At 37.7% G+C, this 25,007-nt stretch overlaps 1 protein-coding gene across 1 annotated transcript in view; it reads left to right on the top strand.

The window, feature by feature from the left end:
* Window positions 1–12,154, top strand: part of WDR72 (WD repeat domain 72) — a 208,234-nt gene extending 196,080 nt beyond the window's left edge. The window contains 2 exon segments of the mRNA XM_082734711.1: window positions 11,751–11,925; window positions 11,927–12,154. Of these exon segments, the coding sequence (XP_082590837.1) occupies window positions 11,751–11,925; window positions 11,927–12,074 (323 nt within the window). The 3' untranslated portion in view covers window positions 12,075–12,154.
* Window positions 12,155–25,007: the final 12,853 nt, after the last annotated feature.

A 25,007-nucleotide genomic window follows, 5' to 3' on the forward strand; every position in this document is an offset into this window, starting at 1 on the left:
CCATAAGGTAGCTTTTGAGTACTTTATGTGATAGAACCACCATTATGGGGTCCAGAGAGACACATTCCATATATAAGATGCATTTCAGTAGATAGAGTGCGTCTGTGGATGTTAGATAGCATGAATCATAGCAAAGATCAAACCAAATGCTTTAAAAATTGAGTGACCCTTTCCTTGAACTAATGAAACAAAAATGGGATGTCCTGTGAGAACAAAATTTGTTTTATGTCTGTACATTGAGTTCAGAGAAATGAAACCCCTAGTGTAAATTTACCTTTATGATTTATGGGTGTGAGGAAAAGAGAGTGGAAATCGGTGAATTTCTCTTCCGTTGTAGGGACTAGGTACAATATTTTGCAATGTATGACTTTTACTTTCCCTTTGAAGGGAAGGGAAATGAGTTGTTGTATAAATGATGCTTTGGCCTAGACATGGTCCCTCAACATGGTCTACCCAATGTCCACATAACCTTATTCTCTACAGAGCAAGTCAATTTCCCCAGTCATCGCTGCTCGTAGATGCATTAGACTCATCACATTTGTGGAACAACAATACTATCCATGAATTTCCAATTATATGAGACAAGCTAGTGAGGACAGAAAAAGGCACACTGAGTCAGGTCTGTGATTCTTCTAGCCCAGTCTTCTGACTATAGCACTAGAGCTCATTATAGAGAAGCAAAGTTGTCCTCATGACATCAGCCTAAAATTTTAAGATGTGTCTCAGAATCTCTCTTCCCTATTAATGTAGTCCAGTGATGTGGTCAGACGTAAGAACCAATGACTGGGATGAGAAGAATAACAGCAGCCAAATAAAGTGCTGAGAAACACAGAGGAGGGAGAAAAATTAATGTTATCTGGTAGGTTGATAAAGACTTCATGGAAAGGGTGGCATTTGAGCTCAGTCTTGAAGAAGGGGGAGCATTCTGGCAAGTAGGGAATTGCAGATGGGGTGAGAAAGGTTATCTCAAGCTGGGAATCTTCACATGGGCACTGATGTAGAAAATAAATGGCATACCCAGTCGACAATGAGTTGTCTCATCTGGCTCTACAGTATATATCAGAGTCTAAGAGAGAGACGAGTGGAGAAGGCCAGCATCCAGTGAGAAACCTCCAGATGTGAACTGAGACAGTATTATGAAAGGTCTTCAAACCCATGGCTCCAGAATTCCTCAGTGGTGACTGAGCAGAGGTGCTTGTAGGTTTTCCTACACAACAGCTACATGATCAGACCTTGTTTTTAGGGATATGACTCACCTCAGTTTAAAGAGTTGCTAGAGGGGGAGACATGTCTTGGCTATTAAAATAGAGAAGTGACTCTGGCAGTGGAAAGTAGGGTCAGAGTATAATGATCTTGAGGAGTTGAAAGAACTAGAGATGAGAAAAATGGCAGTAGTAGGTGTATATAACTTCTTGAAGAGTTTATAAATATTAGTCACATTCTTCTTCAGATTTACTTCCATGCTAGAGTCTTGGTCTAATTTCTTCTTGAGATATCTTGAGATATTCCACTTTGGTTGGCCTCTTAAATTCCACTGTGTCCTGTATTGGCTACATTCTCTGGAGGCACATAATGGGTTCCTGATCAGAGGCCTCCTGGGCTCACTTGTTGGTTTTCTCATGGTCAGTTTATTGTTTTGGCCATCCCCTTCCTAAAGTGCCAGCCTCCTGTTAAGCATTTGCCTACATTTTTACATTGGTCTAATGTCCTTGAGTCATAGTCAATGATAGCTCAGAGCCATGTTCTTGTTACACATACTTGTTACTTGGATCATGTTTCCTTTAAATGGTTTCCAGAATTTACTATAGTGACATGTGTACTCAGCATGTATTCCCAGTGATTCAGCCTTGCAATTGTTTTCTGTAGTTAATCTAATCAGTCTCACATTTCACAACTCAGGAACTCTTAGTGTTGTCTATAGTCCTAGACATTTTTCCGAGCAGTCGTCCAAATAATTTGTAAAAAGTCAGTAAGAGGAATATTTTACACTGATCTAGGACACTGTTTTATACTGTCTTATCTAGACATATCTGTCCCTGACCTTTGCTACCTATTACTTTACTCTGTAATGATGATAACACCTTTTTTATATTGAACACAGTTTTCTGTGCTCTCATTACATTTCTCATTACATTATAGTTACTGGTTTTCCTTTATCCATGTGCAAGTTTGCTCTTTAGAACATTGCTTTCTTTAGGTATGTTTCTCTTATCCTTTATTTATAGATGCCACTGGTTTGCTTAGTGTCAAAATGGGAGTTTCTCCTACCTACCTAGCAAGGTCATTTCTATATTTTGGACAACCATCTCTTAGAAATATTAGTACAAATTGATGCAGTGACTCAGCTTGAGAATTTGAGAAGGCATCTTTCAATGATTTATCCCCCAGCAAAATTAATATTTTGAAACGAGAGGCTACATTTTATATGCATGACCATAAGAAGCAATCCACGCCAACAGACCACCTATGCTTTCTCTATCTGGTGTGAGGGCATGTGTGAGAGAGTGATGCTTGCTACTGATTATAATACAGTGGCTACACACATTACTAACATCCTAGCATAGCTTCCATTCAATTTCAGTAGGTTCTCCAGTACACTAACACCATTTAATGACATTCAAATAAAAATAAATCACTTTTAGAGTAACCAAGCCTAATGATACAAATGTGGTAACGTAGACCTTTTGTTCCTTGAATCCTTCTTAATGTTGACAAAGAACTAGAAAACTAAGGCATAGTCTAGATAATTTGATTTCCTTATTTTCCATTTCCTATCTAGGAGATGAAAGAGCTCTGACACTTGATTAACCATCTGAGACGAACGTTTTCCCCTGAGATAGAGACGACTATCAGCTGGGAATTTGAGACTGCCTGCCAAGCATTCTCCCCATGCTGATGGTGTCATCTGAGGTTCGGCCTATGGAAGGCTTGCTGCTCTTATGAATTCCAGTGGTCGGGCCATTTGACAGTTTCTCCTCCCACTGATTCAAGAGGAGGATGTTTTTGCTATTTTTCCTTATGGATAACTGTAGACTTTGCTGTGGTTTAAATTGCCCCATGCTGGGAATCCTTATCTTAAGTTCATATATAAATCACGTTTCTCTCTAGTCTCAGATGCTAGCCTGATGCGTTGTTGATTGAAGGGTCTCTTTTGTTTTCCTGACCTTCTAAATTTTCAAATGCAAGCTGAGAAGTTCACTATAAATTGCCTCTTAGAATTCTCCCTTTATTGACTGTTCTTCAATTTATCAATACATAGGGATATATTTGTTTTCATCTTTGAAATCTATTCCTGCTTTCAACTTCTTGAACTTCTGAACAGTAAAATTAATGCATCTGTGTATTTACCATAGGATTTGGTCCTTATGAGAAAAGCCAAATGACTTTTGTAGAACCTAAATGGCATGAAGAGTGTGAGAGTTAATTTCTATACATTCTCAGAACTCATCCATCACCTATACCTTTTAGTGATGACAGAGTCCTTTCAGATAAGATGCTCCCAAATCTCTTTGTCTTGAATAACCATCTCTCTGGTTTAACATAGAAAGCTGGGATTGAGCTTGCTGATTTGACCAGTTTATTTCTTGCATCTAGAAAGTGTCTTCTTTACCAAATGGGGCATATGAACAAATAAAAAATAATAATAGGTAATGTGTCCTTGAGTATTTCAACTCTGAATTTATTCAGTAACGTTCAAAGACCAAAGTTGAGGAAATTAGTTTGAAATGATGTTTAAAAAAAAAAAAAAAAAGTGCCTGCTCACCTGCTCACCTCCTCTCTCCTGGAAGCACTGCTCACCAAGGAAATGGGGGCTCTAAAGGAATACACAAAGAAATCCAGGCGAGACTGTCACTGGTAACTCAAGATCTACCCTGTTGGGGACTGAGGAAATGCAGCAGAAAGAGAAGAAAGAGTTGCATCATTACCTGTTATTCTCCTTTCCTATTCCCCTTCTACCTTACCCATTTCCTTTGTGGCCCCTCCACAGCCTACCTCCAATCTGTCTCTATAGTCTGTTTCAGTCTGAGAGTTTAGATAATTTGATTAGGGTTGGTTTTCATGTCAGGCTTGACTAAGACAAATGACTATAAAGGCCCCATCCTTACATACAAAAGGAATAGAAATAGTTGCCCTTTAAGAGATTTAACTTGAGGAAAATACAATTCCACAGGAACACCACACCTCTGCATTCATTTGGCAAATAATAATTAAGAACCTCTTCTACAGCCCCAGGGCCAAGATGGCACCAGTCCTCCAGGCTCGTCCACTGCATCTATACGTGGATCCAGTTAATTTGGTTTAGGATGATTTGTCTCATACTGAAGTTCATATCTGTCAAACTAATTAATAAAGAGGGTTTGTTTAAAGAAATTAATTGCATACATATGATTCTAAGAAGGATCATATAATTTATTTTTTAAAAGATTTGCTTTTGAAGATATGTTTTGCACCTTTGGTAAACATCTAACAGGTGCTTTTCTATGCCAAGGAATCAGTTTGTTCTGAGGAGTGGCCAGACTGTAGCCTCAGTCCTTTCTTGGTCATCTTTCCACAGGGCTGCCTCACCCTAGCAGTGCAGCTACCCAAATATCCCTCTGAAGCGGCCCTGATGTCCTCTGTCCCTCAGTCGGACTAGGCATTGCCACTCGTAGGAAAATACCAATCCTGCTTAAGTCAGAAAGAGCTTCCGAAGTCCTCACTATTTCCAAGGCTAGTGTAGTGACCACTTACCATCTTGCTACCCTGTTCAGTGATACACAGAATGGTTGGTTGTCCTTGGATTTTTAACTGGAGGATATTTGAGTCTCCAGGCCAGAAGATGTCAAGGAAGTTGTCCAGTCCAACACTCTCATTTTATTAATAAAAGGACCTGAGTCCAGGAGAGTGAAGTGACATGCTCAAGGTCATGAGGTCACACTATTAGGACCAGAGGTGGAATTAAAAAGAACAGATCTTCTGTGTCCTATTAATTAAACCTTTGTCCAGAACAACATATTTCTCCCCGGAAATTCCAGAGTTCATCTCTGTAATGAAATTGTTGATATTTATTTTTTTTCCAATTAATTCATATATTTGGGTGCTAAATAATGAGGAATTTTATTTTTTCATTCAAAAATAAGGCAGATAGGACCTCCTTCTTTTGGCAGACTTCCTGTTGACATTAATAATAGATTACAGGGTTGTATGGGTGTGTTTGAGCTGTAAACTCTAAGCCTGACCTTAAGATTTTTCCTTTAAACTACAAGTGAAAGTAATTATTGTTTTGGGGGGGACATCTGGGTGGCTTATGCCGTTTGGGATCTGCCTTCGGTTCAGTTGATGATCCCAGGGTCTTGGGATTGAGCCCCACATTGGGCTCCCTGCTTCGCAGGGAGCCTACTTCTCCTTCTCCCTCTGCCTCCCACTTGTGTTCTCTCTCTCTGATGCTCTCTCTTTCTCTCTCTCTCAAAAACATAAAATAAATAAAATATTTAAAACACATCATTTTTTTAAATTTTTAGGAATGCTCATTACCAGTTTCCCTCAGTCATTTCACACGTACTCTAAGTACATGCCCTGTGTCTCACATTGGGCTAGAGATGTGCTCATTTGTTTATCAGCCCGGACATCTGGGAAATCTCTGTATCTGAGAGGAATAAAGCATTGTTTAAAAAGATTCGTTAAGGGGTACCAGGTGCTTCAGTTGGTTAAGCTCCCCATTCTTGGTTCCGGCTCAGGTCATAATCTCAGGGTCATGGGATCAAGCCCTGTGTTAGACACGAGGCTGGGTGTGAAGCCTGCTTAAAATTCCCTTTCTTCCTCTCCCTTTGCACCTTCCCTTGCACTCACTCCCTCTAGAATAAATCTTTTAAAAAATAATAAATAAATCTATTCATTAATTATCATTTTCCTTCCTCCACATTTTCCTTTCTGGTCCAGCCATGGATTTCACCTATGGACAGATTTTTCCCCCTTAGACTAAATAATCAACAGTTTGATCCGCTGTGTGTGTGTAATACACATATATCCCAAAACTATTTAAATAAAATAACAACTTTAATTCTATACATCTAGTAAGGATACTAAAATAATAGTTATCCTTCACAACGTTTTGGAAAATTCATTTCTTTACCAGTTGAAAATGTCTTCTTTGAAGCAGTTCATACTAGAAAATGTCATCCAGAAAATAATATTCCATGTCAGATTACAATTGCAGAAAGACAGCAAACACACGTAAGTGTAATGCTAACTCGTCTTGCTGAACTTGTCCATAAAATAGTTACTACTTAGTTATAAAGAAGCATTAGATATTTTATTTAATTCTGGGCATCTTTATATGACATTTCCCCCAGTTTCCAGTCTATACTGACACAGAATCAGCCTGAAGCCTGACGCAGGATGCAGCTATTGCTATTCAAATATAATCAAGAAGTCCTATCACTTGATTATCTCAGGAGATACTCTGAAAGTAGGGGTAGTAAGTACAGCACAGCGCTCTTCAGCTAGATAAGTTTTCCTGATAAGACATCTGTCCAAGAGAACCACGTGAATTTGGGGTCTCTTCAAATGACATCCTCCTTGTTTACAAATTGGTGTTATCACTTCAAGTCTTTTCACTGACTTTGTCTCCCTCTAAATTAAAATATATTGCAGTCTTTGGTGATCTGTGAGTATTGCATTCCTATTTACTTCTTGAATTTAACGTCAGTTTTCTTTCTTCTAAGCCTGTAGAAAGTTGTTGTTGTTTTTTTTTTAAGTTGATTCATAGTGATGCCTTAAGATGGAGAAGAGACTTAACTGATCAACCAAGAAAGTGATCAACTCTTCACCACAGTATGGAGCTAGTACATTTGAACTCGGGTGTTTGACTTCATCACTGCTCATTCCACAAATGAGTGTTCTTTTAGTCTTCCCTGACTTCTGCAACTTTATGAGCTCGAATAAAATGTGATTAAGTTTTTTGCCTGAGTTTTATCTGTGACTATAGTGGTTTATTCTATTCAGACCAATGTTTCAAACTGTTATATCTTTTTATTAATGGTTTTCTATAAATATCTCCAGTACTCCAAAAAGTCCATACATATGATGAATGGGATGTATTTTTAAATCATTCATAAGTCATCATATTGAAAACATCATTTACAGTACAGATTTTATTCACACTGTAAATGACATGGCTTTTTAACAAGGGCTCTATTTATTCTATAGTACTGGGTTACTTGGAAGAACCAGCTGCTGTTTGTGGATGTAAGTGGACATTTTTCCAATGATCGTTCTCTTGTTGGGGTCAGGAGGAATAGTTCTTGGACCTGTTTGCTGCCTAGGTGTAGCCACCTTTAAAAACTAATACCATCTTTCTGCAAATGATGACAAAGGGAAGGTGGGAATTTTTAGAGGTTAACTGCAACCAAATTAGAGAACAGATGGAGATAAGGAGCATAACCACCAATGACCCTGTTATCACATTGTCCTATAGTAGATCTTTTTATAGTGTCTCTGTCACACAATCCTCCGGGTTTCTTCTGCTGTTGAACGATTCATTTCTTTAGGATCTAGAATTGTAGTCAAAGTTAAACACATCATTGTCAAACACAACCTTGCAAAGTACATAGACTTTTCTATCTAATTATTAAAGATATTACAAAGATATTTAGAACACTGGCCCTTCCGTTGTCAATATTTTAAAGTGTGCGATGAGTAAATTGAATAGCCTTACATCTGTAAAACTGTCAAGAAGAGTTTGTCTTTTTTGTCCCTCATCCTCCAAATGTGGACTATTTCAGAATCCATTACAGAGGAAATAAACAGTTGATTTTAAGTTAAGGATGACCCTAACAATCATTTGCACTATATTGATGTCAGAAGTATCTCTCTGCCAAGCTTTAAAATGCATCTTCAAAAACTACTGGAAATATCCAAGAACTTTAGTGATGAGCTACAAATGGACTTTGGTATTGATAAATAAAAGTCAATATGTATAGTGAAAGGACAACTTACTGTGATAAATGGGCCCACCATCAGTAAAGATCAAATTATTGACTATTTAGGGCAAGGAAAAACCTGTCTATAGCTAACTTCTACAGGTGAGAAGAATTAGCCACAACAGCAATTTAGGAAAAGCTCAAAGAGACACGTTAAGAGAATTCATTAAAAATGCATACAAAAGTAGGCAGCAGCATTCTGTTAAATACATTTGTGGCACTAGGCTCATGCATTTTTTTGACCATGTCTGACTTCACACATTTTTTTCTCTTGCCTTGAATAAGCTCCCTTCAGGCTACCCATTTTCCTTTTTGGGAAGATCTAATTCAAAATTCACTTCCCAATCTCCCTATTACAGGAGAATTACTTCTGCATTCCTAAAAACTATGTCACTCTTGGAATATTGTTTCTAATGCTCCTACTACTTTTCATTAGATGAACCTCAACTAGATGACAAGTTGTATGAGGGCACATTAAAAGCGCCTTGTGGAGCATAACAAATAGCATGGAGAACATGGGGAGTTAGAGAGGAGAAGGGAGTTTGGGGAAACTGGAAGGAGAGGTGAACCATGAGAGACTATGGGCTCTGAAAAACAATCTGAGGGTTTTGAAGGGGCAGGGGGTGGGAGGTCGGGGTACCAGGTGGTGGGTATTATAGAGGGCACGGATTGCATGGAGCACTGGGTGTGGTGAAAAAATAATGAATACTGTTATGCTGAAAATAAAAAATAAATTAAAAAAAAAGCGCCTTTAATGTTTTTACCCCAACATAGCCTAGCACAGAGCTCTACGCATAATAAACACTAGATCAATATTTGTTGATTTCATTGCTTTTGAAATGATTTATTAAAGAAACTTTGGTCACACATCATGTCTGAGTTTAATGATGAAATATCACAGAAAACACCCAAAAGAACAATTGCAAAGATTAGCTTATCAAAAAAAAAAAAAAAAGAAAGAAAGAAAGAAAGGAAGAAAAGAAAAGTGGAATGGCAATAATTAACCTCTCCGATGTTGGCTGTTCCCAATTGACAGAGGTAGGTATTTCTTTTATAGCAAATTTAACCAAATACTCTATAAATTAGCCAGTAAAAATGACAACTCTTGTACCATTGCAAATTTGGAAGCTAAAATGTAGGTAAGCAAACTATCTGAAGGTTAATCCTTTCTGCTCTCCTACCCCCTCACAAATGACACCCTCCAGAATCTGAGGTAGACACAAAAAGAGCCACATGGTACCTACCAGTGTGGGTCTAGTGAAGCTCATTGAGCAACTACAGCTAACTTTCTGAGTTTCTTGCAAGGCTTAGGATGTCAGTTCATCCTGGGAACCCTTTTTTTTTTTTGGCACTGGAAATTGATACAGGCATTTACTTTGTTGTTCTAATGCCATGCTCTCTTCCTTCTTGAGGGCCCTGTGTCTAGGACAGGGTCTTGCTGGAAGAACAAGTAAACGAACGAGTGGCTGAAAGTTATAAGTGATAAAAGAACAATGTATGGGATGATAAGGGCAATGTATCTGCCCAAATAAACACAGGTGCTAACTCACTGGCTGTTAATAATAGATTCAGCTGTATGCTTCATTCCTTATGATAAATATCAATGTAAATATTTCAGAAAATTAATAAGATATAAAGAAATAAAAACATTATTAACACAGTCCGGTAAATCTTGACAGTGTAATAGTTTTCTGCAACTTTGGTATATTTAGTTATCCACCTCAATGTGTTACAAAAATCGATGGATTCCAAAATAATCTGTAAGTATGATCTAAACTGAGGAAAATTAAATTAAAGGCAGCTACACCAATAACTACTTAAGCCATACGTGTCTCTCCTCCAAATTAGAAACTAACCCGCACCACCATTTTTACAAATAGACATCCTTTGTCTCAAGTGGGCCTGACCAAGGAACTGATGGGATCTAGTTGAAGATCATTCAAAGCACATATCCTCTCAGATCAGGAGGATATCTAGCAGGATACCTCTGCTTCATTCACTTGTTCACTCATTCATTCCACAAGTCCTTTAAGAATACCTCCTCAGGCCTAGGGCAGACAAATGCATAAAGCAGACATGGTACCTACTTCCTTTTTGGGTGGAAAATTTAAATGACAGCATTTCATATATTTTTCCCATGTTTTGTTCTCAAAACATTTCAGAGAAGTGAATTCAAACTCAATGCACACACTTTCACAGAACAGAGGAGAACTATTCATGTTCTGAGAAAACTGCTGAAGCTTAAGAGAATATTTGGACTGGAATTATGTTACTAGTCTCCTTTAAAGTGTGTATATATTGGGCGCCTGGGTGGCTCAGTGGGTTAAGCCACTGCCTTCGGCTCAGGTCATGATCTCAGGGTCCTGGGATCGAGTCCCGCGTCGGGCTCTCTGCTCAGCAGGGAGCCTGCTTCCCTCTCTCTCTGCCTGCCTCTCCATCTACTTGTGATTTCTCTCTGTCAAATAAATGAATGAAATCTTTAAAAAATAAATAAATAAAATAAAGTGTGTATATTGTGGGCTTCAGGTCACGCTCACCAATGCTTTACACACTCCATGAAAATACACTGAGGAATGTGAGAAGTGCGAGTTCTGCTCACGCTGCTTTGGATCTTGGGTGGCATTCCTTTGTGTCACTTACCGAGTATGTATGAAGTGACAAAGCCCCCAGCCTTTGCTCCATCATTTCCTAATGGGTATTTAGGAACAGTGGCCAGACCTACTCCCCTATGCCAACAAACATATCATTTCGTGTACGGCTTATATATTTTCTTGTTTGCATTTATGGCCTATAAATATGTTGTGTGTGTTATCAAGACCTGAAGAGACAGTAGTAGTGTTTACTGCAGCAATTCGCAATAGATAAAATTAGCAGTAGTCAATAATACACATATTTATGTAGTTTGGCTTCAGACAAGTATGATGTAATTTATGTTATTGTGGTCTTGCTTTGTTTTGTTATTCACTTAGTTTTTTTTTCATGAAGACAATGTCCACTTTTCCCAACAAGTGATTCCTTGAATGAACAGAATATGGAAATACGTTGCTTACAGAGATAATTGAGACCAAGAATTACAACTTTTGCAAAAATGTGGAACTTGAGTCTCTTTCTCTAACGGAGCTAGAAGTGTTATGTGCTTATAGGAAATTGCAGATTTCTGTGCTCATTCCCGTTTCTGTTCGTAATTCCTACTCAGAAGATGATGACAAATTATCTGAGGTCACCATTCAAAACACTGGCCCTACTTATTAATCATTTGCCAACTATTTATTTTCTATCTTAAATTTTATTTACATAGGGCTTTTATTTTTTTTTTTTTGACATTTGGAGTTTCTCATTGGATGAAAAAGAAACAAAATGCATTTAAGTATTAATCAGCTGTGATTTGTGTGACAAGATGAACCACCGCACCCATGCAGAGCTGCTCTAACTGACCAGCCCCATGTTCTTCCGTCTGTGTCCTATGGCTGCTAACTGACGATACTGTTTTAGATTTATGCATTAAAAATACGATTTCTACTTCGGAGGGATTGCTTTGTTACTTTGTAGCTTTTAAGCTGATGCCATGAACTTATTTTTCTTGTAAGATAAAGTCTCATCTATAGATTTTTCAACTAATTACATGTCTGCCAATACATACTTAGAGGATACATTTTATTTCAACTTATTATTTGTGTTTACATAGTGTGTCCCTGGAAATATCTATGGAACTGAAAGGAAATATTTTAATGGTGTTTATTACTACTTTTTCATTGCTCTCTCTTTTCTTTCTCTCTCTCTTTTTAATAGCTCCAGTCAGTCCGGTCAAGCATGACAGCAACTCAAACTCGGCAAACTTCCAAGACACCGAGGACATGCCTGACAGATGCGTCTTGGAAGAGTCTGAGAGTCCAGGTGAAAGCCATTTAAAAATAGTCAAGTATAAAATGATAAATTTGACACAGCTTTGGGGTCCTTGGAAGGGGTGGCGGGGAGGACATTGTAATGCTGTTTTCTCTTAGCAGCTGTGCTGTCAAATTAATGGTCACCTCCAGGGGTCACGGTGTGGAGCTGTTACCTTTGCCTCTTTCATCAAGGATTCAGTTGGAGGAAGTACAAAGGCTTTATGACTGAGAAGGGAAGCTGACACTATTAGTTCATTATCATCAATTTTAGGCTAAACTGGTTAATAGAGGCCGAGATTGAAAACTGGAGAAATGGCAGCATTTAAAATATTTCAAGTAATGGGATGGAGCGGAAGTGCAGAGTTAAGAGAGTCTCAGATGATAGCCGTCATTACAGTCTACTCACCTGTCTGAATATAGCTCGCTAACGGGACCAAGGGGTTTTAGCATAGCAGTAATGGACTCTGGATGGATCAACTGTTGAGAACCAACAAAACAAAAGAAAGTAACAACCCTTCCTCATGCCATTAAATTTACCCACGTCCCAAGTTACTTAGGTTTGTATTTTCTTTGTAGAAGGAATAGACAGAAATGTAGCAGAAGGATAGAGCCAGAAGCCCTTAAGCATGGATTTTTGTTTCTGTTTGTGACTTGTTTCAAAACATGCCTAGTCTTTAACAACTAATTAATCAAAAGAAAAAAAAAAAGTCCTGTGGAAGTCGAATGACGTTCCCAGATCACTACAAAGCCCTAAGGTACTAGAAGGTACCTTTTTACCATGAGTGAAAGGGTTAACTCTTTCCTCCCACCATACGTTTTCCCTTCCTGTTTTCTCCAGCTGCTGTGTACCCCCGACCCTCTTGCATCTTTGTGTGCCGATCCTTGTATCAGATTTTTGATTCATCCTCTCTGTGGCCTGTCAGCTTAGTTAAGAGATTTCCAAATCTTGTAGCCTTCGCTGACAGGGGGCAGCTGCAAACAGTCCCCTGATCCTTCCCCGAGGAGAGGTACTGAGATTTAATTTTCAGTGAAAGGTGCAGCCTGCAATCTATGTCAGGTCCCCTAAGTCATCTCGGAACCCCAATAGGCCCGGTGGCGATGGCATTGTATTTCAGTTCCCTCCACTAAGCCAAGATTCCTCAAAAGATGTACTGCTGCCATGTGTCTGTTCGGAAGCGCACTTCTGCCTCAGCATCCCGTGGACCTGAGAAATGGCATCTTTCTCGCCCACAGAAATTTTTAATCAGAAACTGAACCCCACCTCCTGCCATAATATCTAAAACACAAATGTAGGTTAGTCCCACTCCGAAAGGGAGAGGCCGGTGGTAGCGTTAAATGTCTATCAGACTATTTTAAAATTGCTTTTAGTTTTGACAAAAATTACCTAATTTTGACTACGTTTTTAAACTGTCTTCATATTCCATATCAACCCGAGGCAGTTAAATCCCTGAGCCAAGTTTTCACCTAAGTGTTCATTGTTTTTGGCAAGAATAGATTGGCTTTATGTAATCTCAAAAGTAGAAAAGATTTCAGGCCTCCCTCTGTATGAGTGGAATTGTAAAATTCAAATATTGCATAGCTTATCTGACATAAACAAAAGGATATATCATAACAAAGATTAATTAGAAAAGATTGGTACTGATAAAGGATCTTAACTTAAAAAGTGAGTACTGTTCTATACATCGGACATCATTAAACTGGTAATAAAGAATGAATTACTCTGGCTTTTTCCTCTGTCCATTCCTGCATTTTAAGACATCTTGCCTTATAGGCCTAGAAACCTCTGGAGAGTTCACTACTGGTCTCACTGCCTTCCACTGAGAATTTGTGGCTTGGTTGTCATGGAGACATCGTATTTCTCCAAGAATTGCTCATATTGATCCGTGGCCAGGCGTAAATGGCCAAGCGAGTGTGAGGAATAAAGGGGGCTGGGCAGTCCTATAAAATGACCAGGGCTTGTGGGTTGGAAATAAGCTCATAGCAAACACTTAGGTAAAAAGAAAGAAGCAGTTTTATTTTGTTTCAGGATTTCTTTCTGCACTTTGGGCCATTGTCTTCTTTCACTATGAACTGAAAGAAACTTGTTAGTCACTTGTCATGTCAGATCTTTGGTGCTTGTCCTGACACAGCTGTCAGCCTTCCAGCTCTGTGCAGTTCAGGGACACACAACAAAGAGGCAATGACATGAATTATTTATTGCTCCTTGTGTGGATAAAATTCTGTGATAAGAAATTAAGACACTTCTGACAGAGGTGCTTGTTTAGTAAGAAAGATTTTGATGAGAGAGTACATTTCCTTGAAGTATGAGCATTTGAGAGGGAAAATTCTTAAAACAGAACATGAAGGAAGAAGGTATGTGAAATTGGTGGCGTGGAGGGACTTCCCTGCACCGTGAAAATATGATTGTCCACTTCTCAGTGTCCAAAAATGAACTAAAAAAATACCAAGCCATTCAAATGCGGGGGCGGGGGGGCTCCAAAACTATAAACATTACTTTGGTGGTTGAGTTCCCTCTGTTTACCAGGTGTGAGTGGGGCTCCTCTGGGAAGCACATTTAACCACCTTCATTAGAAGAGAAGGCAAATTTGGGGCTTCTAAGGGACAAGCTTTGGGAAGGTGTTGTCAGACCAATAGAGGTGCTTCACTAGCTAAGCTTGTGATTGCATTGGTGTATTTGTTATTCCTTATATGGAGAGGAGTACATTGTTCTTACCATTTTCACCTGGCATATTATCGCTCACTTAAAAGTTCTTTTTAATATTTTCATGTCCACGAAAAATCCCCCATTACAAAGCTGAACGTAGTCAGTCTTCTAGCTTTAATGGATATTGACCTTACATGGTTTTATCTATTCAACTCTAAATGACTAATATATTTATTACATCACTTTTAAAGAAAAAACTAGTTGTTCAAACGGCATATGGAAAATGAAAACAAAAAATCATTTTCCCATCCAAGCACAGTTGAGGAATATTGCCTCATATATTGTTCTTTCCAAATAAAATCTTTTCTTTGCAAATCCCCTGAACATCATTTTCCTTTGCCCTTAGAGTTTCATATCGTGGATACCAATTCCTTTCCATATGCAGAGAGCAAAGGGATGTTGAAGCACAGAAAAACTTTAATAGTTTACTTCTTTAAAGGGGAAGTTAAAGTTTTCTAAACATTGATGCAACATTTGAAAATGTCATTAATGAAATCAAATTTTTAAAGTTTATACACAAAATCAGATTGACTTTAAGCATTGATTATCTTTGAATGCAATGGGTTTTAAAGTCAGTCTGCAGATTGTTTATTTTTTCATTGACATCACTTCTCCAGCACTGAATTGACGAGGATGACCCATGTGTAAATGGGCCGGAGTGTGCATATAGGTCACAATTTAGAGGACTGGTGGAGTGGTTGTTCACCTGGTCTCTAGAGCACTCTACCTATTCATCATGCCATTGTGATCTCTTTATTGGTTCAAGCTGTATACCCAGGTGAGTGCCTGCAGTCCATTAAGGTTGGCAAAGCAACTTTAGACCAGAGCATTCTTGTTACTCTGACCCTGCTAGTGAACCTGGAGGTCTTGTCTGATAGGTTAAGGTCTCCCTCAGCAGTGTCTTTTCTCTGGAATAATTCATTAGAAAAGAGTTTTGACTCACAGGTGAATCCCAGATTGAAGTTTCTGGCTTAGCTTCTGTGAAGTCTGCTTACTTCTTCACTGGCATTTATACATCCCCAAAACCTGTGGGAATAACTTTGATGTCTAGTAATAGAAGCACCGAGACAACATTGTGAACTTACAGCTCCCTTTTTTCAGATTTTAGGGCCATTAGGCTTTCTTTCTTTGGTTCTTTCAAGCCTCATCACTTCTGAATCTGAAAGATGCTATCACAAAAATAGTTTAGTGCAGTCTTTTGCTGGTTAACTTCTTGTTAACTGCTTCATGCACAGTGAATAAAGCTCAATTCCTATTTTCCCAAATCATAAAAAGTATTCCTTTTCCCCCATCTTTGCACTCATGATGATAAAAAATTTAGTGTGACATTCACAATTTTTAGCTGTTAATGAGAGACCTTGGGCTTTTATCACCTTATTGGCTTGGAAAATTAAGAATTTTACTTCCTAGTGCACTAGGGACAGTGCATTTAAACATAGCTTTGGCTGAAAATAGTAGTGACAAGAAAGAGTTTGAAAGTACAAAAAAAAAGGCATTCAGTAGCATTTTCACATCATTCTGAAGTAGTTTATAATCAGTATGCATTCTGCCATTAATAGAACATTTTAGTGGTTTTTATATAGCACGTTATGTGTATAGATCTATATACATCATTGTCAATCAATATTGCATTTGCATGAATCTGATGAACAAAACTAGATTTCTCAGTTTCCACGGGATGTACTACATTGCAAAAAAGCCAAGGTGGAGTTTTTTTTTTTTTCTTTTACTATTCTAGCTCATGAATCAACAGCAAAAATCAGGTAACAGAAAGTAGGACAGATTCAGGACTAGAGTGTTGGAGATGGCTGATGATGATGCATGAAGCAGAAAAAATGTGGAATGTGTGAGCAGCCCGTCAATCATAGCTATCGAGAACACACTTCTTCTTAGGGTTAGTGCTAAAAAAAAAATGTCCTGGAAGGAGTAAGGACAATTTCTGTAGTAAAAACACATAAACCCTTTCTTCTATTTAACAATATCAACATTCTTAAAAAGTTGCCCATATGGAAAAATATATATAAGCATCAACCTAATAATTTTTAAAACATGTAAAATTCTAGGCTTATACACACACACATATGTGTTTTTTTTTGTTGTTGTTGTTTTTTTAATTTTATTTATTTGTCAGAGAGAGAGTGAGTGAGAGCGAGCACAGGCAGACAGAATGGAAGGAAGAGTCAGAGGGAGAAGCAGGCTCCCTGCGGAGCAAGGAGCCCGATGTGGGACTCAATCCCAGGACGCTGGGATCATGACCTGAGCCAAAGGCAGCTGCTTAACCAACTGAGCCACCCAGGCGTCCCACACACACACATATGTTTAAGTAAAACAGATATCCAGCTTTTTGAGTCTTTGCCAGTAGGAGTGGGAGTTACCATGCATGGTCATGTTATTAATATAAATGTATTTAGAAATAGTTTGCCCAGGCACAGTTCTCCAGTATGTTTCACAGTCAAAGTAATTCAAATCAAGTGATATTTTTTAGCCTACATTAACAATCATTCAAGTAGTCTGAGAAATAAATGCTTTTCTGATTCTATAATTCAAACCATTTTCCAACTAACATTTATAACATTTGATCCTAAAATTGCAGTCGTGGGTTTCTCTGAGCAACTGAGATATTTGAAATGTATTCATTTCTAGCCCAAATCACCTTGTTGAAAACTTTCATCTTTGTTGGCAATTAAAAGAAAAAACAACCTATATTAATAATGTATGCAATTAAAATATATTTACCTGAAGCCTAGTTTATAAGAATATTTTTTATTGTCTTAACATGTTGTATTTCAGATAGAAAAGAAATCTAGAAATCCTAGGTAGTTCTCTCCTGCCTTCATCTCTTTTCTCAGTCCTTCCCTTCATCCTTCCATCTCTGTTTTCTTTCCTCTCTCGCTTTCTTCCTCCTTCCCTCTTTCTTTCTTCTTTATTTCACCATATAACCTGATAATCTATTTCCTTTCTAGGTAAGCCAAGGCATCATTCATGGATAGCAAAGGTGTGCTCCTGCAAGCTGTGCTGAATGGAATCTTATCTATAGGAATTGGACTTGGACAAATGATGAAACCTAAACATGCCATTTGTTTATTGTTGTATAAAAACTGTGCTGTTATCGGTCAAGTTACTAGGTTGTAAGTAGATTTGCTAATACTTCAGAAAGAGTGGTTTGAAAATGTAATTACTGACCGAAAATATCTGAATTGATCTAATTTTAGAAAATCATTGTTGCAATCACCTTGTATTCCTGATTCTTACTTTCCTTTAAAATTTACAACAAAAAATGCTAGGCTGCAGACACAAATTTAATGCTGTCTTAGATTTTCTTCCATCTTTCAGTTGGTTCATTATAGGAGCAATGTTAAAACCACATTGCTTTTAAATATTGTAACATATAGCCCTTCCAAATTTAATGCTGCTTCAGTGTATTTAATCTAAAACTTTACCAGATTTATTCGATTTGTTAGGTTAGGGCATTTTGTTTTAGTATATGCTTTAATATGGATTAGTCACCCTGCAGTAAATCTCATCAAAGCATGAAATGTTGTCAACAAATAGCCAGGTCCATTGAGTCATCAATTAGCCCAAATAAGTGATAGACAGTATAACAGGGACCAATTTTGTGAGGTCAGACTCATTTGGACTCCTAATGACATAGAAGCTAATGTCTTTGTTGATCTTGTTAGCCATACATATGTGAACTATGTATTTACTTAGAGCACATAGCTGTTGATCCATATTAAGTATAAACTCCTGCAGTTCCTTCCCCAGAAAGTAATCTGACTGGCAGGAATTCTTAAACTAAAATATGCAAAGCAATATGAATAGGAACAAAGTGCTCATTTACTAAGCCCCTTAGTGAGTGATTTATTCATTGTGACCTATGTTGTATAATTCCTGGATTTACAGAAGATCATCAAAAGATTATTAGTGTGCCTATGGACACAAATATTGCCTAATTCATAAAAAATGGAAATGAAATGTTAAATATATGATCTATCTATCTATCTAATAGGGAAGTGCTAATCACGTCAATCTAACAAACATATTTGAGGACAGTAGCATCAGGTTGCTGGGTTGCGGTGGGGAGATTAGAGAAGTATACGTTGGAATAGCATGGTCTCCACCTTTAAGGAACTTATAATTAATGACTGACCTGGATGAATATATCAGGACATAGACACCCAGTGAGTGTGACTCCTTTAAAGCAGACATAAATCTGTGTTCTTTTTTTTCCCCCTAAAATATGATGTCATTGCTTGAAAATACTTTTGAGTGGTACTTCACAAAGTAAAATATTGTCAATATGAATAATCATGGAAAATTGTCATCTTTTGAAAATCATCATATATAACGCTACTCCCAAACACCCACATACACACACATTGGAAATAGTCCAGAGCTACTTAGAACAAGTTTCAGAATAAAGGAAGGTAGCAGGGTAAGCAATGGAAAACATTTTCTTACATGCTGTGTATAGGTTCTGAAGCCCATTGCAAGAAGGAATACCAAGAACATTTTTGATGATGGCAATATCAAATATGTACATATTCTCTCAAGAGGGCAATTTTAATAGTTAAAACTTATTTGGATGTTCAAGTTCTGGTATACTTATTAAAAATAAGCTTCTCTGTTTTTATAGCGGGGCTCTATTATTCCCTTTTCAGTGAAGATTAAAAATAAGTTTAAACAGTTGCCATATTTAGCATTTCCCAGGTCTAAGGAAACCAATATTGAATCCTTGATAAATATTTTATGATGTCACCAGATATAGGAAATTAGAACTGGCATAACCCTGACATTACTAAATGAGATTTTTAAGATTTGTTTTTTGGCATCACATTGTGCAATTGCTAAAGTTTAATAATTCATATTAAATGACTAATTATAATCTTCTTTTATCAATATGAATTCTGGAGGTCAGCACCATTAGCTATTAAAATTTTTAATTCTTAAAATTAGAGTTTTAGAGAAAGACATTTAAATCACATTCTCAAATACCCATGTGCAAATGTAGACAAATCTGCCGGTCTGTTCTTGATATTGACTAATGTTCAGCATGTTTCAGCAATGTCTCTTGTCAGGAGAACTTAAAAAGCAAGTTGCCACCCAGTTACCTGGATCAACGACATGGTGACCCTAACCTCTTGGTACTACAGCTAAACACCCAAAACTGCGGCTTCTTGAATAGTATTTATCCTTTCTTGGCCTAGCCTTAGGTAATAAGTGGAGTGGTTTTCTTAGCAAGCAGCTCATTTGTTTGTATCCAGAATCTTCCTTGCTGTTATAATAAATAACTCATTTAAAAAATCGTCTTGTTTCCTCTTTTGGCATTAACCTTGGTGACATTTTTGATTATCTATTTTTCTCCCCAAGGAATGTCATATTTTCAAATTTGCAAGTAGGGATTCGGTTACTCACTGTGGAGTTTTATACTGGCTGTATTGCTGAGGAAAGACTCTGGAAAGAATGTGAAGTTAAAGGCCAAGCCCTCGCCACCCAGTTCTGATAGCGCAGCTAGAGCTCCCACCCAGGGCTTGGGCAAAGACACTCTACAGGATGGTTTATGGAAAGCAGTTTGAACACTGTAAAGCACTTCAAATATAAGGTAAAATTTATAATATTATAAACACACCAATAAGCAACTTCAGGCCTGAAACATTCTGATGCTATTTTAGAAACTAAATTAAGGCTACTTTGACTATGTCACTATTAGAAAAACGATACAAAAACATTTTGCTGTATATTAACATTCTATCTCTAGATGGTAGTATTCGGGGTGATTTTCATTTCCATTCCTTGCACATTTTCCTCCAATGTTCTATATTTTTTAAAAAGTTATAATTATTCAAGTGAACATTTTAGAAAAGACAGTGTTTCTCTTCAATCTTTAGAGGGCACATTATAATAATTGAATTTTTAAGAATAAAGTTTTATGCTATGTTTAAAATGCTCAGAATACATTAATTCCAATTGATCTTGAAATCTTATTTCCACAGAATGGGCTTATTCATGTAATTTTTAAAATTTTATATTGCACACAATTTGATTCCACACTTATTTAAACACATGACTACATACACTTTGATTCTCCACAAAATCTTATTGTACATGTCAAGTACCCAAAGTTGCATCTAATTAAATAGGAAAGTCATTGCTTTGTAAATATGTACATAGTGAACATTTTAAAGTAATTTCAAAATAGCATGACCAAAAAAGTTGCGAAGTTAAAGCTGTCTTGGGTGCTTTGTGTACATTGTCCCCAGACCATTTTGTGCTTTGATTTCATCAGCAAGGAACCTACAGATAGCATGTATGGGAAGCGCACAAACAAGAAATGAATAAGTCTCCCAATATGGGCATAGGCCACTGGGGGTTTCCATCCAACCTGCGACCCTTGGAAGAAATGGCAGGTCACCTCATCTCATCTCACTGCAGGACAGGGACTTCCCTGGCATGACTCCCTCCTGTCACCCTCATCCCAGCCTTCTCAGACCCCATTTTATTCTAAATTTTGATATCATGGCTTTGGGGTATGATTCTGACTTATTACAATATTGTATTAAAATATGTTTATCCCGATCGCTGAGTTTTTTGCCATCCCCTGGTCTTGTGCCCTCTTCATTAAGTCTGGATCGATTCACCTTTATCCCAGAAAGTATACTGCAGGTAAAGAGACTGTGACAATTGCATCATTATGAGATTATAATGATACAGATGGTAAGAAATAATTATTTTAACATCCTGTGAAAACTAAAGCCATAGACCATTGAGAATGTTTGAAATGGCTTACTTCTAGCAGTATATAGGGGGAAATTCTGGGCGTCTAGGGTTCTTCCTTTTGACATTGTTTTTCCAAACTCCTGTTTCATTGGACAGAGCATGCCTTCCGATCATCAATTTTAGGGACCTTTTCTATCTTCAGCACACTACTAATTGGAAAGGTATCAGTGATTTTTTCATTCAAGCATCTAAGGTTTTAAACACCAAAGGTAATTTGTACAGGATTAGTTTAACACTGCAAAGTACCAAATGCCGGCAGAAGACCAGTATTCATAACATTAGGCAATAGCAATAATTAGTTGGTACGTGCTTGCAAACCTATCATTTCTTCACTTCGTAGACATTTTAATGGTAATTATCTGTAAGGTCCTAGTTAGTTTTCAATCTTGCGTGTGCATTTTCTAGGGAGAAGTTGTTTTCACAAAGCCCCAGTAACTGAGCATCGTGTCCTCAGATTATGCCATCTAAGATAAAAGGACTGTCTATGATGTGTTCTTGACATATCACAAGTTTCCTTGAGACCTTTAAAGAGATTTTCTGTTAATTGCACAGTGGGGACTACATTTTCTAACAGAAATAATCTCTCTTATCTATATCAAAAGAATTCTCCCTTCTGTGTTATCTCCATTTGTATCAATTTGTAATCACAATCAACAGAGAAACGGTACTTTAATTTTTCCTTTTGTGTTTTATAGAGTGCCAGGAAAAAAAGAAAAGGAAAGAAAGAACGGAACTTAACACTGAGATTAAGAACCTCCATTCCATCCCTAGAGTAGTCATAGTCAGGGGATCAGGTTGCACTTAGGGTTGTTTTTATAATAAGGAAGATATCCGTGGATCCGCCTCTATTTCAAATAATGAGTATATTTCCACCAATCTAAGCAAAATCATTTGGTCCAATTTCTCTAAGAATTGGAGATAGGAAGTGAAACAAAAATATAAAATACTATAATTTCAATTATGTTTGGGATAGTAAAGTCAAAGAAAAAGACACATGAAAAAATATTCGTCGTTTGGGGATTTCTAAAGTCCATTCCTGTGGAAAGCACACTGCCGCAGATTCCTGTCTGGAAAGGTGTTGGCTTTTGTTTGGAGTCTCCCTGCCATGTAGGTGGCAGCAACACTCAAGGCTAGGAATTTTCTTTCACATTCTCTTCGCTCTAGTCCAAAGCATATTCTTACTCAAAATCCTTGTGGAAGAGAAAAGGTTTAAAGTGTAGAGACAAATTTCTCTATGTCCTCACACATCTTGAAAGCACTATTTTAAGGTTGTGCTAAAGCAGTTCCCATAATGTGAAAACATTCATCATTTCCCTTAATACAGAAGTCAGGTTCTGCCCTCACACATGTTGGTAGTATGATTCTTTTGTTTCTTTATTTACTAGGATCTTAATTCTTTACCTTCTCTCAAGCTCGAGTTTTCTCTGAAGAAAAAGGAACAAAACTCTGCTTTCTTCCACTACCACCTGAGCATTTCTGGGAAAAAGCAAAATTCTGTCCTGTCATTCTTAGCGAACCTCCAAGAAGCCAGGGTATTTAGGTAAATGTGGACAGAGTTTCCTTTTGTCTTCCAAATGAAGCAATTTCCTCTGATTGCTCTAAAGAGAGGAGCCGGCAGTCAAGCTAGTTCTGTGTGCCAATCAAAGGAACACTGTGTCCCAGCAGAGAGGCCCAGGGCCCCTGATCTGTGAGGCCTGAAGACAAGCAGAGGACACAGAGGTTGACAGGGAGGGTGTTGCGTCATTGCAGGGATGTGGCTCACCGCCTGGAGGAAGGTAGCAGCTCCTGGCCCCAGGCAGAAATGAAAGAGGGATGCCCACCTTCAGGCTCAGAAGTTTGTTTTTACTGGAAACTAATTAGCAGTGAGAAGTTCTTCCATTTCTGGCATTTGGCTAAAATTAGTACCTGTTAGAGCAAATACAGGTAGCTTTGGTGAAGGCAAAGCTTTGGTGAAGGTAGAGTCTTCTTTTTACACAGTGTCGATCAACATGTCCAAAATCCCAGCCAAATACCTACCTTCCAGGCCCAGGGAAAGCGCATAACAGTTAAATCCCCAGGCTCTGAGGAAGTCACTGAAGGGTTTGGGAAGATGAGGAGAGGGTTCTATGTCTAATACATTTCAGTCTTGTTTATACCACTTCTAACTTCTTTTGCCCTTGATCACTTCCCCCAACTATCTATGTAATTCAGTGCCAGTATTTTTCATTGTAGCAGGCACTGAGCATGAAGTCTGCTGTGGACGCATTGTGGCTCAGCTCCTTTAGTTTCTCGCACTAGCTGTGGCACTTTAGAAAAGGAATTCGTGTAATGCTCCGAAGCTCAATTTTCTCATCTCTGCACTGGGACTAATAATTTCAATTTCTCAAGCACCATCTGCCTGTACTATTGTTACTGAATATACTATTACAAATAACTGAAATCACTGTACATGCCCAAAATGCCTATTTTTATAATAATCTTAATTATGGTTCCATCATAATGGCACTCCAATGCATGAACAAGCTTTTTACTCAGACTGGGAGAGCATTTTGGCATAAACAAGCTAAATAGGCTGTCTAACAGAAGTTTCTTCTTTTAAAATGTTTCATGTTAACTGAGTACTCCCAGGATCAAGGGCTAGTTTCAGTTTTCAACAATTTATTTAAAGGTCAAGGCTTTCCCCAGCTCAGTGGGTAATAATAAATAGTAAATGGCACATAGTTTTTCTTCTGGGTCCTGAAAGATAATCCTCTGAGAATGCTTTATGTCAGAGTGGGACAGGCCATGGTCCATCTAAGGTTGTACAAAATGACAGGTAGCTTTTCTCTTTACTTCTATCAGTCTTCGTATTATCAGATGACACTAGCAAGCATGTTTCTATAGCTTTACATGAGTGTGATGAATAGACCAAACCAAAACATATAAGTACTTATAAAGAAGTAAACCACAACTTAGGAAGTCAATGAACTCCTGAAAAGATTGTGTCTAAAACAAAACAGTCTACATCAAATTCTACCTTCCCACTAAGGTTGGTATATATTAGAAATGTTTTCCTAATAAGTAAAAATCTGAAAATTAATGAATAGGTCAGAAAACCTCAGTCAAGGAAGGGTTGAAGTGGGGTGACCATGGCATCAGAAACATCAAACCACGATAGAATGTACCTGGAGAAGGATGCTTGTCTTTATTTTTACTTTAATAAAGTTTGGCGAAATGTCTTATTACATATTATTACTTTTGTTCCCTTCTTTCCTCCTCTTTAAGTGGAAAAAAAAGAGTATTGGTTAGGAATAATAATAAAATGACTACTAGGATTTTCAATTAAAATGGCAAAATGAAGACACATTTATGTCTACCCTCTCCTAAAGCTGCATTGGAATACCGGGATAAAAGACAAAAATCCAAAGGAAAAATAGAGAAGGGGGAAAGGAATAACAACAGCAAAAATTTAAAAACTGGAAAGTAAATAAATGCTATAGAGGGTGATGCCAAGAAGTCAGAAGCTTGGTGCGGCAGAGCTCCTTAAAGCCTCAGAAACTGGGAGTCAGCTGTGATTCTTGAAAGTGGGGGTATAGGAAAACTATTCGAAAGAAAATTAATCTCCTTGATACCCACCCCCATTTCTCACTCCAGCTGACACCGAGAAGTTCCCTCCCTGCACAGGTTAAATAAGAAGATTCTGAATTCAGAATCCTAGGCCCA

This window comes from Mustela nivalis, assembly GCF_964662115.1.
Source record: "Mustela nivalis genome assembly, chromosome: 6".
NCBI classification, from domain to species: domain Eukaryota; kingdom Metazoa; phylum Chordata; class Mammalia; order Carnivora; family Mustelidae; genus Mustela; species Mustela nivalis.